Raw genomic sequence first — 15335 nt, forward strand, 5'->3', positions numbered from 1 at the left:
CATTTCTTTGAGTAGGGCCTGGTGTGAATGACTTTGCCTGTGACTCAGCTTTGATTTCTTCCATCAATTCTTCAGTTTTCCCTTTGTGAAAACCGGTTGAGCCCATGTCGCTTCAGCCTAGCCACCTCTGTCAGGCCCACAGTCACACACGCTGCCAGGACCTGCAGCTCCCACTGCCCCTCATGGCTGGACACACCGGGGACAGTTCAAAGGGGCTGCCAGGGAGCAGAAACAGCACCAGCACCTCATGGTTTGACCCCAGCCAGAAACCAAGTACCACGCAGCTGCTCGCTCGCTCCCCCCACCCCAGTGGGGTGGGAGGAAAATCAGAAAAAAAAGGTAAAATCCATGGCTTAAGAACAGTTCAATAATGGAAATAAAGTCAAATATAGTACTAACGCTACTAGTACTAATTACAATGAAAAGGGAGATGACAACGGGAGAAAGAGAACTAAAGCTCGAGACAGAACCGCCCCCCCAAGCGATGCACAGTACAATGGCTCGCCCCCCACTGAGCGATGCCCAGCCCCCCCCCCAGTTTATATACTCAGTGTGACGCCATACGGCATGGAACAGCCCTCTGGCCCCCGGGGGCCAGCTGTCCCGGCCACGCCCCCCAGCTCCTTGTGCCCCCCAGCTGCTCGCTGGCCGCCCGAGAAGCTGAGAACTCCTCGACGGAGTATAAATGTGGCCCAGCACCAGCCGAGCTCAGCGTGTGCCCCCAGCGCCGCTCCCACCACCCCCAGTGCCCCCCGCCCCGCTAGGCGTGCTGGGCCCAGCCGACAGCAGGGCAGGGGTCTGTGTGCAAGGGGCTGGTCCAGAACCCGACCAGTCACCCACGGGTCAAACATCCGTCACCGTTTATGAAGTTACTGTGCTCCAGCTTAGGCAAGGGGGACAGAGCATCTCGAGAGGCGACAGCTTCCTGCACTTTGGCCTATATCAATCACCCCCAGCAGTGTTTAAGACTAAAAGGGAAAAACACGCCCCCCCCAAACCCCCATGACTAGACCACTGCCTGAGCAGCTATGTCTTAGGGAAGGAGTAAGTAACACAATGCTCCTCACACACTGCTGCTGCCTCAGGCAGAGCAGCTCATTTTTCAATGCCACTTAGATAAGAGACATGGATGCAACTAAAACCCTCAAGAGTGCAGGAAAAAAAAATAACCCTCCAAATTTCTTCTAAATCTCCTGACTTTCTGATCAAATATGGAACCTGCAGGAGCTCCGTTGCCATGTGTAAGTATTACCATAACCCAGGACCACATCAACCTCTAGATGAGAAACTCAAACTAATTTAGCTCTATAAAGGTTACAGGATCTCATAGGTTTTATATTTACCTCAGAGCGCAGCTGTCTTCATAATCACGTCCAAACAGATGGATGCTGAAGGAAACCCACGTTGACATATATTGAAGCTAATGAGGTAGTGCCTCAAAGTGCCATCACTGGTCTTTTGATTTGATTCTTTTTCTATCTTTTTGGTTTTCTTAAGAGCTGTTGTAAATGAAGTATTATTTAAAGCACAGATTTAAGAATTCCAACCAGAATGGCTTTCTATCTTTTTAGTTAAAATAGTGGTGACACGATAACAGTCCTTTTATTCGAGACAACACTGAATGACCTCTGGTCTTGTAACCCTCCTTCCTTTTTCTCCCAAGCAATTTCATTAAATAAATTGTATCTAGTTAGTGGTTAGATATTTCCCAGGATGATGCCATAAACTATTACAGAAGTCTACTTCTGTCAGTCACTCATTGAAATCTTGGAATTGCAACTTATTTCAACCGGAAAATTAATACAGAAGAAATCAAGCTTTAAAGTTTGCTCTATTTTACTGTATACTTTTGAAGTGCTTTATGCATAGAAATCTAGGAGAGCTTTTGAACATTCAAGGGTACCAGAGTCACAGCCCACAGCAACAGGGACATTCCACTCTGCAAGCTTCAAACACATGATACGAATGTTCCATCCTGTAAATGTCAAGCAGTAAGGGGCCAAAGCAAAAGCGATCGCCTGCGGTGTGTTGTGGGTGCAGGGGTGCACAGGCAGTGGAGCTTGTGTCACAGGTGGTCTGTGAAAGCCCTCCCTGCATCCCAGCGGGGGGGAAGCCCCCAGCCTGAAGGCATTCCCACTTATAAGCAGCCCAGTGACCCTCCTTCATTGCTTTATTGCTGTCACCAAGGCAGTACAGCATATTTGTAGAGGGCTGTCATACCTCGTCCTGAAACAGATGCAGGTTACTGACCGCATTATCTGTTCTCGGCAAAGCACCCCACGGCACAAGCAGCAGTTTGATGGATGACAGCTGGGAAGCACAGCCTGATGTTTCCTTTGGGTTGGAAAGGCTTGGAGAAAAATAGCTGGGACCAGAAGAATTTGCTTTTAAGTTACCTTTATTTAAAAGAAAAAGAGGCATTGTTTTTTATACCAAGGGGCCAAAGTCCTTTTCTAATTTCTAAGTTCTAATGCAACTGCTGGTGCCAAACCCAACCAACAATAAAGGTAGAAATGGAGGGAGAGGGAGACCTGCTACTGGGATAAAACGTCTCACTAAAGCTTGTGTATGAAAGAGGTCTCCAAGAGCCAGGCTGGCAGAAAAGCCAGAGAGTTGCTCAAGAAACTGCAGAGAAAGATCACCTTTTCACATGAACTGAAACAAACCAACTGCCCCCAACTTCCCAGGTGGATTTCTCAGATGCAGCAGGAAATGCAGCTGGTGCCATCTCTTCTGCGGGGAGGCAGGGAGCGAGCTGAGCTTGAGTGACCCAACACACATGCTAGCAAGCAGAATTTTGCATCAAGTAAAAAAGAGGGGGGAAACAAGCAAGCAAGCAGAGCTGGAATTGTCCTTATGCACACTAACACTAAATACACACAAAATGCAACACAAGAATACCAACGTAATTATTCCCAGCAGAGAAGATCCACTAGATAGAAGAACAGCCAGCTGCTATTCACCTTTTAAATATAAGCAACATGACATGAAAAACAGTAGCACTTAAACATTCATTGGTTGAACCACGTATCATAGAAGTTTCTTTAAGAAGTTTCTTTAACTTGAGTCAGAATTCAAATGGTCTAAAGAAACTGTCTGGTTTTAATTTAAAGTAAGTCTATTCAATATACTGCCTTCGGCATGAATTCTTTCTTTTTAAAACAAATTGAAAGTATTTTCAGGTGCAGAATGCAACATCTTTGGAAGAAGAAACAACATGGTTTGAAGCCGTCTGAAGGAAAGCTACAGCGCAGACCTCCTGCCCCACAAGGGTGGCACCGTACACCCATTGCTCAGTTCAGAAATTTCTAAGGCACATCAGCTGTATCTGGAGCAGGGAGCCACGTGATTATCTGCTGCCGCCTTTGCTCTGCATCGGTTTTCATGCACAACAGATTTCAACAATGTACTTAAGGGAAAATACCTTGTCAGATCCAGCAATCCAAGAGAGGCAAGGCTGCCAGAGCTCTGGATCCCCAGTCCAGCAAGCAGTGAGGCTGAAAATGGATTCCCAGTATGTATACGTGTGTATACATGTCTGGCCGTGCAGAGCACCCACAGGAACCGGTGGCCTTGTCCCCCTGCCCACCTGGCTGGGCAGGATGCAGGTCTGTTAGTGGAAACACGTATGTACAGGCTGAATCCCCCCAGCAGCCGGGCTCAGACTGCCCAGTAGCTGCCCCAGAACTCCAGTCTCCCCAGCTGCTGGTACCCGGGGCTGCAGCTGCTGGCACCTGAACCCACGGTCACTGGAGTCACTGGCAGCACGGGCACACAGCCTGTGACCCACAGTCCCACGCCCCCCTCCTCACCCTGCCCTCCCCCACCGTGGGGCCTCCTGCCTGTGCAGGCAGGCATCCCCAGAACAGACCCCCTAGCACGGGAGATACACCAAGGCGTGACAAGTTAGTGGGGCTGTGCAGGGCGCAGCCAGAGCCACGCTATTTACACTCGGCTCACCCCTTTTATCTGCTACCCCAGATTACCCAAACACCCCTTTCTCTGCCCTTTTTCCTCCCCTATACACCCCCAAGTCCCGCATCCTCCTCAGACTGAAAGGCGTATTTCTAACCCCTTCTCCCCTCATTTAAAACCCTACGCAACTATTTAATATTATATAAAATTAAAAATGATCATCAACTTACGTGCCCAATTCTCTAACAGCTTCCACAAACTTTCTGCTACTGGCAGAACTGAACTCCTTTCAGTTTCATAATTGAGCCACTCAAAAATACATCTCAAGGATGTTGAACCTTCACCTCCACGTACCTACTTCAACACCGATAAACAGCACGGCTCGGCACAGGACTCTACCAGCACAGCTTGCTCTGGCTTTTTTATCTTCAAAAGAGACATAACGATCTCAGGTACCATGACAACTCAGACTGGGGATTTAAACCTTGTTCTCAAGAAACCCTCAGGAAGGCTCGAGGCCGGGCGTTTCCCAGGGACTACTGGACACTTTACTTGCAGTCAAATTAATAAAGGAAATGCCATGCCTACATTTTTTTCCAGCCTGGAAGACTTGGGAACAACTCCAGCCACTGCAAGCCAGAATTACGAGATTCAAAGCCACAGCAGTCCATCACGTAAGGGCATTTGCAGTGCAAGATTTTAGTAACTTCAACAAAACAAGGAACGCTTATACAAATTCCAAGACAATTCTCTGTGCAGTGCAAGCAAACCAACGTACCTTCCAGACGTCCCAGCTGATGACAGTCTGCAGACACAGCCCAAGGCACTGTCGCTCGCCGGGAGCCCTACTGCAGTATCTCACCCAGGCACCCCCCCTAACCGCTACGCTGCGGCACATACCACTGCAAAACGCACCTATGCGCTTCCCCACTGCTCACACCAGTTAAACATCACAGCCTGATAAAGAACAGGGTAAGAGCACCGAATAAAAATGTGGGAATTTTTCATTTCTTAATTCTACCAGGACCACCCTTACACTACGTTATAATTACCTGGTACATTACTGTACATCAGTTACTCATTTCACAAAAATTGGTAAAAGGAAAAATGCAATACTTATTACTGCATAAAAGTGGTTTGTTTATACACTTTAGTTATGCTGCACCTACAGAAAATATTCATTACTTCAGTGCAGTGGGGATTAAAAAGAATCTATTTCAATAGCCCCACATTTCAAAAAACATTTACATCAGGCAAAACCAACCAGCTGCAAGTCTGCTACTCTTTATGCTACACTTGTAAGCCAAACTTAGCATGTAAGACCTGAACTCGGCACCTCCTCTAAAATGAGCTTTAGACATCCTCACATCTACATTACTTGTGGTAACACGGATTTTCAGTTGTGAGGTTCAGTTGCTCAAAGCATGAGACACAGGCTGTTTAAAAAGATTAAGCTTGGCAGACAGCAACATTGCTACGCTGTTTCCAGGCCATACATTTTCTCTGCTGGGAGATGTACGAGAGGGACTCAAGGTTTTCCTGAACTGTGGCTGCCTGCAGTGGCTGGAGAGATCTGCTGTTGTAACACCACCTCCTGTGAAAAAGTTTAAAGAGGAACGCAGCATCCTAACGTAACTTTTGGCTTCCCATTTCAGAGAAAGAGTTTGCGGGAAGAAGTGTTTTTCGGTAATTCTGTCTGGTCATTTCTGAGCCAAAATTAATGGATGCACATGAAAGTTACAGAAGGCCAAGATGTGGTATTTTTTGTGGCATCTACATCGTGATTTCTCTTCAGAAATATAACACCAGCCTAAAATCAAGTTTTGCACAAAAACAAAATCAGCTTGTGTCAGAGCAGATTACTTGCTGTTTGTTCTGTGATGCCCTGAGGATAGCTAAGTAGTCTGAAATCCTCAGCAGCTCTGCTACTTCTATGTAAATGGAGAGAAGGAACACTTTATCATTAGTTATTTTGTCCAAGAGGTCAGAGACACCAGCAAAGTACTTCTTAAAACATTATTGCAGGACACAAAGAAGATCATGATCGTGTACTTTATCATTATCCTTATAGCATACGCGAGATGGACCGCCTCAGCATCAGTGAACTCCTTCATTGTTTTTATACCAGCAGAAATCCCTTGTGGAGGAAAGGAATTCACAGCAAACCCACATTTTGCCCAGTAAGACCATCACACCCAAACCCATACCTATCTGCAATGTCTTCCTCTGAAAGACAACTCATGCATTTTGAAAAAAGTTATTTATTTTCACTGCTTTAATCTCTCTACTGTAGTGTTAGCACTTAACATAAGCATCCACTCTTCTACTGTCCTATTTACAATCCATTGAAATGTATACTCTACAAATACAATTTATATTTTCAGAAATGTAAGGGAAATGCACAATTTTTTAAGGTTTAAAAAAAAGTGACATCCATCTGTACAGGATCCTCAAGTCATCCAAAAAGTAAAATTTACAAGGCAGTATCCACACAGCTATGTAAGGGCAGGTGCTACAGTGACAAAGCAGCAAACTTGCTAATACAATAAAATACAGAAAATTAAAGTGTTTTGGGGCACCAGATAATACATTTAGTACCGCTGAAGTTGTAGGTTTTGTTATACCCATATTTCTAGAAACATGTAACTGCAAACCTGGAGAATGTTCTGAAAAATATTAAACATTATATACACGAGGTAAATGTACCTTGGTCTTTTCAGAGGTAATCTGAGTTTAAAGCAACTGATATGAAGGGGGGTTTTGTGGTTTTTTTTTTTTGTTTTTAAAACACAAAATGATTAACATCCTGCAGTCATTTCAATGGCACAAAATAAACAAGGAACTAACTAAAAAGTGAATTTCATGGCAATCACACTCAGAACCATTACTGAAAAAATAAAATCGCCTCTTATTTGACACCTTCATGTCGATCCCAATGTCTTTACCTATATACAAAGTCCTTCTTAGGATTACAAGTGGAACCACCGGAGGGTGACAGTGTGTCATACTTCGAAAGTCAGCTTGAGAAACATCCCAGAATTCCAGCTTCTAAAGTTGGAAGGTCCCTGAAGAATTCCAGCATTCCAAAAAAGTTTCAGGCTTTTCAGCATCAGACCATTTCCAATGCTCCTTATTCTCCATGTCCATATCCACCTGGTCACAAGTCTGTAAACCAAACTGAGGCTTCAATGCTACTAAAATGACAAACTGATTAAATCCACAAAACTTAAGTGAGTGTATAACGTATGTAATATTTACAATAAACATTTGCATCAGTATTCATCAGAAACTGTTTTGGTATATACTTGAAATGATACAAAATTAATATTTTGAATGCTAAAATATTTTGGTCCCCCTGGATTTCCAAGAGCAGATCTGGTGATATTACAATCTTAATTTAAAAAATACTTATGTGTACCTGTGTCCATATATATAAGATATGATCTAACACAGGTAACATTTAAAGTTACATAATATATACAGACACAGCCTTTGTAAAAGGTGTTCGGTTTATATAATGGAAAAGAAGAACAAAGCTTGAAGTTGTGGTGTCAGAACTGAGGATACACACAGCTGTATTCAGAATCTGCATTCCAACATGAATAATAAGGCTGTCCCAAAACAAAGTTCCTGATGTCACATGCTGCATCAAGCATCCTTCCTGTGCTTTTTTTCGCAAAGAATTACAGCGATGTAAGAATAGTTTCTAGCAATTCAGGAGAATGAAGACTAGTAGGTGGTTGAGATGAGACAGGTGTAACAAACCACTGTACAGTGGACTGAACAATCTACATGCCATGATGCTGTTCAGCTGCCACAGATTCTCTTTTAAATGCAACAGAACTGCTCCTGATATTTTGGGAAACTAAATGTTATGGTGATATGGCTTTGTATGTACTAAAAAAAAGCCACTAATGAAATAATTTGATCAATTATATCGGAAGGTCTCTCGCATTACCAACAAGCTTACTGTAAAGATCTGTAGCATGCCTGTAGCCTGATGACTCTAAAGTATGAACTATACTTTGTATCTATGGTAAAGATCCAGTTATGCCTATGAAGAACCCCATAATTTAATGAAGTTAACAAACTGTTTAAATAGGAAGCCTTTGAAATTAGTATGGAGACATAGTAAGTTCTACTTTGATCATGACCTGTTTTCTTTAAATATTTGTCTAGATACATAGGCAAGCCTCTCCAACAAGGTCAAGTAGATAAGACTTGGGAGCTTAGCTCTGTTCAATCTTTTTTTTTTTGTTTTACAACAGTCATAACTGAAAGACAGTGGTGCAGAGCTGTCCATTTAAACAAAGGCATGGTTTATTTACAATACCTACATGAAGTCATTTTTGATCTGGCTTTGATTAGTAAGAGGCCTGAAGCATATAAGCTTGACTGGTCAGATAATGCCGAACAAATTTAAGTGTGACAGCATTGCATATGTTTAAACTTAATTGTTTTCTAAGAACTTCTCTTATTTTTAACTCTTCTCCTGGATGCCATCTTCCAGTATGAGTAAACTCATCCATAAAGGTGGTTGATAAAGCATGTAATTATTTGCAGTTCAACCTCTGAAGGTCTGTAACTCCCGCATCATTTAAACCCATCTCCAAAAGCAAGTACTAAGAATCTGAAAGTACACAAGAGTCTTCAAAACGCTAAGGCTTGTCTTGGCTAAGCCTTATGTCACCTATACAGCCTCTTCTTACTAGGACCCATCCATCTCACTGCTTTAACAACCCATCTCACAGACCACGGAGCACAGTCTTGGCTATGCTTCTGCTAGCAACAGCCCTGCCACTGCTACCAGCTTTGTGAACAAGTCTCAGCGGACTGTATGCTGAAGAACAAGAAGGAACCAGAGTCAAGGTTGCCATGTGTGTTGAACAACAGGATGGATACTGATGTGTTCTGGAGAGTAGGAGATTAGGCAACATATTAATTCCAGGCACATGTACATATGGAAATACGACTGCGTGTTTTGGGCATTAATGAAACCAAAGGTCAACCAGACTCTTTCCAAAACTGCAACTAAAAAATGTCCTGGTAACAGCAGCTTCTTAGAGAATTTTCCACATTAAATCTCCCAGCCCCCTCCAGAAGTTGTACATTTGGGCAGGAAGCAATTCAACTTCTAACCAAGTTTGCAAAAACCTTGTGACATCCTTAAAATCTCAGGCAAATCTTGACTAAAGCCATGCATATTTTAGTGTGTTCTTACGACAACACAAGCCACCTTAAGCTTTGTTCTTCCAACTATGAAGAGGATTGCTGGAATCCTCTGGTATTTGTATCCAAAGACCTGCAGCTCACCACTTTCTGTGTATGAGGCACACACAAAATATATGCACATAAGATTCATAAGCAGCTTTGAACTTTCTAGTACAAAAGCCCGAGTAACTTCTCCTTAATTACAGGTGCACTTCATCCTCATTTAATTGCAAATATTGTTCTGAGCCTTACGACTCTGCAGAACTGCACAGAAAAATACACCTTTCATATTTGATTTAATAGAGAAAAATCTCCCTTAAGAACATCTTACTCTTCTTGCTACTTTTCTGAAGTAAGATAGGTACTTCAAGCATTTTAGAAGTACCACTTGATAAAAAAATTTATATGTAATTATGACTCATGACTTGACAATTACAAAATATGACAGTGAATTAACTAGCTTACCCTATTTAGAACTCCTACAGTGGTTTTAAGAGTCAGATTTTGGTAAAATTAAAGGTATTCTGCAAATTACGTACTCACTGAAATTAGCGTGAATTAGATCTTAGCTAGGCAAAGGAACAGTTGATTTTTAACTTTTATTTTTGAAACCAAGAGTACCATAGGCTTTGTACGTTCCTACTGTTTTGCATTAAAAGACTCAAAAGCGGCACTTACTGGTATAATACAATCTATCTTGAAGGCAATGTAATGTTCTGTAAAAGTGGAAAACCAGTAATCATGTATAAAGTATAGTTGCATAAATTATGTTCCAGCAACTGAATGAGGTCAATTTTTAAATCAAGGTAAGAGTCCAAAAAATATTCTATTATAACAGCTAGCAAAGTGTATTCCAACAGTACATTCACAATCTGAATCAAAGAACCATGACAGTGGTTCAGAAAAGTCAATGTACCAGCCAGGAATAAAAGTTGCTTAGAGCCACCAATGCACTCTAGAACAATATAGTGAACCAGTTCCATTTAAAAAGTGACCTCCTATTTTTAGCACAGTTAACTAGAAGTTAAGACCAGGTATCAACTTTCCAAATAAAAAAAAAAAATAGGTTAACAAAAATAAAACTAGACTACACAAGGTTCTGTAAGTAACCTGGGAAAGAGGTTCATAGTGCACAGAAAAGACCCAACATAACTGTTTAGCACATCCACAAAAATCCTAGTGACGTTCCTATGAAGTACTAAAAGGCAGCAATATCCTTCTGTTCCCCCAACGAGGTAGAACAATTAACCTTCTTAACACGCCACTCTGGTGCAGATATGGATTTTTACAGTGTTCTTCGGTAGCAAATCCAGGATTACATCTTTATCCCCTCCTGTTGACTAAGTTGCGATAATGTTTTCTTAATGCGCAAAGCTGTTAGTCTAGCAGCTCCGTTGGCATACCAGCATTCCCGCATAATTTTTGCCATTACTCGTAATGCCTGCAAAAGAAAGACAAGTAATCATAGGTTTCAACGTGGCCCATATAACCTCTGTTCTGCCTTAGCCTCTTTACGCGTTTCTGAAGTCTATTACTAGTACTACAACTGCATAGAAGAACGTGTTGTATAAAACCCATTCAATTTTTTATTTACAGAAAAATAAAATTCTTTAAAATACTGCAGAGCAGAATTAGTATTCTTCAGTACAATTTCATCCCGCACAAAGGTATTTTAATGAAAAATGAGTAGCTTGTCTGCACCCGTTTTCTGAATTTTCACATTAGACAAAAATACACTCTTCCTACCACACCTCCAGTTAAGGAGTTAGTTCAGCATACAGCCATTCAGAAGTTTACCAGCTGTCTTCCTCAAATTGAAGCTTTGTAATGACTGAAAATTTTTGGAGTCTTTTTAAACTTCAAACAGCTATTCTTCAAAATCTGTGAATGCTTCTACACTTGTTAACAATGCAAATAAAAACTGAAGAAGAAATAAAGTAATGTATCTACCTACCAAGATTTTACATGCCAAGCTGTACTACACTGAGCTGCTAAGTAAGTTTGCAGGATTGGAATAGCAGCACTTAAGAAAACTCTACAGTCTGTCGGTGCATATCATCACCTTTCTCTCCTACCTGTGCTCTCCTGCCCAATGTCTCATCATGGGCCTTCACCCATGCATCCGTTTTATATATGCCACAACCCGGTTCCCTCCTCCACTTACGTACATCATATCCTACCAATCTCTTACTCCTACTGTATCCTACCGCAGCTATTCTAAGCTCCTAATGAGACAGCATTCTAGTTCTCCTCCTAGCTGGGCTCCTAGAGCAAGCAATATGAACAAAGCTGGCTGGAAAGGCAAGAATGTGCTCACTACTGCCCACGCGGTGGTGACTACCAGCATGGTGAACTCACCCAGAACCAGGTAAGCACTTCCACAGAGGTATCGTCAGGAGTAGTCGCTACATGCAACTTCAGCTCAAGTCTTTGGCTTAGTAGAGCCTCAGCTTCCTAATAACTACATTCATCTTTTCAATAAGTGTATACAGTACAGATTCCAAGACACATAAAATACTAAGGCCGCCACAGTTTTGGACGAAAATTCCTAGAGACATTTACTACTCCAGCCACTTGTTAGGACATTCTTTTACTACGCAATGACAAGGCAAAGACCCTTGAGTAAGTTTCAAGAGAGCATTCACAAGAGACAGCACAGCACTGTTGAAGATACCATTATGTGTCCCAACAAGCAGTACTGCTTTGCTGGCAGCATACCGAGCTGAAACTAGCAAGTCCACTTCTTGAAAGAGATAACCAGCCCAGTTACAAACCAGCTGGCACAGACCTGATCAGCTCGTGTATCTTTGGCACTCCTGTTGTGGGTTAACCCCAGCATGTAGCTAAGCCCCACACAGCCACTCACTCACATTCCACAGCCAGACGGGGGAGAGAATCAGGAGGGTAAAACTGAGAAAACTTGTGGGTTGAGATGAAGACAGTTTAACAGGCAAGGGGGAAACCCAAGCCAAAACAAAGAAATGCAAGTGATACAAAAACAATTGCTTACCATCATTCAGCTGATGCCCATCCCATCCCTGAGCAACAGCAACCCCTGGAAAACTCCCTCGCTTCCAGTTTTATTACCGAGCGAGTTTGCATGGCATGGAATACCCCTCTGATTAGTCTGGGTCAGCTGTCCCAGCTGTGTCCCCTCTCAGCCTCCTGTCTGCCCCTCGCCTACTCAGCAGTACTGGGGGCAGGAAAGCTGTGACGCTGTGTAAGCGCAGTTCAGCAACAGCTGGAACACCAGCGTGCAACTGGACTGTTTTGGTCACCAATCCACAACACAGCACTGCACAGGCTACCGTGCAGAAAATTAACTCAGGCCCAGCCAGACCCCGTACAACCCGCAGCTGCACAACTTGCAATGATGCTTCCTGCATAACGTAAATCAGACTAGCTTTAGTTTGCATTAGCATCACTTCTGCTTCACAGCAAAGGATCCTAAAATACTCCACGCAACATTAGCTATTATTTTTTGCAAAATTACATTAAATATTACTGTATAACCAAGGATAATTGACATTCAATAAAGCCACAATGAAATTAAGTTCTTCTAGAAGCATCCCTTCCCCCTTCAACAATAAGTACAAATTTTAAGCCGTTGAAATCAATAAAAGCTCTAGTGCCCATTAGAGCAGCTTTAGCAAGTTTAGTTAATACCTCACAGCTCTGCCATCTGTTTGGAATATTGGGCCTTAACTTCTGCTCACATACAACTTTCCTCATTTCTTCAACAGAAGGATCTGAAGGAACAAGGTCATAGTATGGCAACTGGTAATCTTCATGGATTCCTGTAATGGGTTGAAAATAGCTTCATTTTAGCTAACACTGAATTACATATAAGCAACAGTAAAAAGCAAAGAATAAGTACCCTACTGTTTTCTTTTTTCATTTTTAAAAATTACAATAACCAACAAAGAAATAAAAAAAATTTCTCAGCCACACCTCAGGAGCATTTACATTACCCTTAAAGAATTTTTTAATTTTGAAATATATGTATTTGGAAAAGATGGAAGCTATATCAAGTCTTTTGTATGCTAAAGACACATTTCTTAGAAACTTATGATTTATAATACCATGCTTTATTTTAAATAAGGTATGGATGTTATCCGAGCACATTATAGCCAGCCTTTACTTGTCATGTTTGCCCCTTGCTCTCAAGAATATTTAACTTCATTTTCTCCCCTCTATGCAAAGGTTTGAGACAAAAAATTAATATAGACAAGGATATTTCCTATTTTCTCCATCAGGTATGGTTCATCAATGCACAAAGAGGTCAAATAAACCAGTCATCATTTACTGGATTAACAGAGTCTGAGACATACTGGCTATTACCTTGCACTGTTTTTAGAGAAAACTCTTTACTCAAACTTAGTGAGGCTCTGTAAGCTATTTATAATTCCTTAGTATGTCCAGTTTTTTAAAGATTGCCACATACCACCGATTGAACATCGCCGAGCTATTTCCCAAAACACTAATCCCATTGCATAGATGTCTGCTCGTTTGAATGACTCAAAATGTTTCATATTTATGGAATCATCTAGAACTTCAGGTGCCATGTACCTATTTGCAATAAAAAAAAAAGAATAAAGTTTTAATTTCTTAAGCACTTACTGCAAGGAAAGTTTAGTGCTACTGATCAGCTCAAACTCAAATTTAAATATTTATGTGGAAAAGGAGACAAAGGAGAATCTGCTTCACTAAGGTTATCCAACCAAAGACCTTTCAGTGCAACACCAATAATAAGTAAACTGAGGAACAAGCAAAGGAATAGGGAGAATACCTAAAACACGGAACAATAAACAAATAGAACCATAAACCTGATCCACATGGGATAACAGAGACAATGACAAAGACCAAAAATCTTCTATTGGGAAACTCTAGGCATGGCTTTAGAGGGTGCCACTCTGGACACCGTAACTGCTAATTAGTGGGAAATGAGGAACTCCAGAACTGTGGATATTCAAGGGAGGCCTGTGGGACTATGCGATGCTTATCAAGGAATGTTTAGGAGAAGGGTAACTGTGAGGGGCAAACGTGGGGCAACAGATAGAAAAGGGTATCAGAGGGGCCAGTTGCATAAACAGTTGCCAGTCACTATGCTTGTCTGCCCAAGCCCCACACCCGCAGCATATCCCATCTTCTTACTAAATCCTATCTCTGCAATCTCACCCTCAACTCCATGTGCATGTCTGCTCTAAGGACTATGTGCCAGCAACTGGAGGCAGGTGTAAGTGAATTCTGGGCTAGCAAGTGGAATCAGGCAAGGCATTAAGTTGTTCTTAGGCCTGGGGTGCCAGCAACTGAGGAGGAGGAGGGTCTCAGTATCAGCAGTTGGAAAGGGAACTGTGGATCTTAACTGCTCCTAAGACCTATAGACACATGCTTCTATCTGGTGCTACTGGGGTGGGGGGCAGCACGCATAAGTTCTGGGCCAGAAGCTACAGTCAGACAGTGGGTGAAGGCACCCCTGGTGCCAGCAGCTGAAGCAAATGAGGGTCTCTGCTTCAGCCACTGAAGTGAGACCATGGGTCACAGGCTTCACAGCCACATGCTTACAGGTACCAGCTACAGGGAAGCACTGGGTTGAGAGAAGTCATATAAGTGCCTCTCAGCACCAGCAACTGGAGTGGGCATCACAGGTCATAAGGTCTATGTGCCTAAATGCCAGCTGCTGGGATGTGCTAGAAGGTTCTTGTTTTCCCCGAAGCTGGTATGCGTGGCAGGTGTGCATCAGTGTAATTCCCCAGCAAAGTCAAGCTGGTCTAGCCAGCAAAGAGGGATGTTTGAGAGGGGAAAGGCCTGTGGTGGTATTCAAGGGAATCCATGCACGCAGGTATACATGAATGCATATGTATGTGTGCTACTGTGCATTAACCCATCCCAGCCGAGAAGTAGGAGACTTGTGGAGCACGGAAGATGCGCTAATGTACTGACAGTTAAGGGATGCGTAGACATGCTTATTAGGCTACAGAAGGGAATGTGTGTTTTTATGTATGAAGTTCAGTCCTGATCAGCTCAAGGAAGGAGACTTGGCTGTCCATACCTGTAAGTTATACAAGTTCTGACAGTATTTTATGTGAGTGTTGAAGATGGCACATTGTGTACAGCAATTCCGGTGATCAGCCCTGTCAGCATTGCATGCGCCGGTGTATGCCCAGCCTCACTACTGGTTGAATCCCAAGTAAATCTCAGAGCCCCTG

General features: G+C 42.5%; 1 protein-coding gene across 3 annotated transcripts in view; it reads right to left on the reverse strand.

The window, feature by feature from the left end:
- Positions 1-6160: 6160 nt before the first annotated feature.
- TGFBR1 (transforming growth factor beta receptor 1) overlaps positions 6161-15335 on the reverse strand; it is a 36760-nt gene continuing 27585 nt past the window's right edge. For all 3 annotated transcript variants that reach the window (XM_080381205.1, XM_080381207.1, XM_080381206.1), the window contains exons 7-9: positions 13571-13695; positions 12793-12923; positions 6161-10567 (exon numbers count right to left, since the gene is read on the reverse strand). In XM_080381205.1, coding sequence (XP_080237331.1) covers positions 10442-10567; positions 12793-12923; positions 13571-13695 — 382 coding nt within the window. In that variant the 3' untranslated portion in view covers positions 6161-10441. The remainder of the gene's footprint in view (positions 10568-12792; positions 12924-13570; positions 13696-15335) is intronic.

The sequence above is a fragment of the Falco punctatus genome, assembly GCF_963210335.1.
Source record: "Falco punctatus genome assembly, chromosome: 3".
NCBI lineage: Eukaryota > Metazoa > Chordata > Aves > Falconiformes > Falconidae > Falco > Falco punctatus.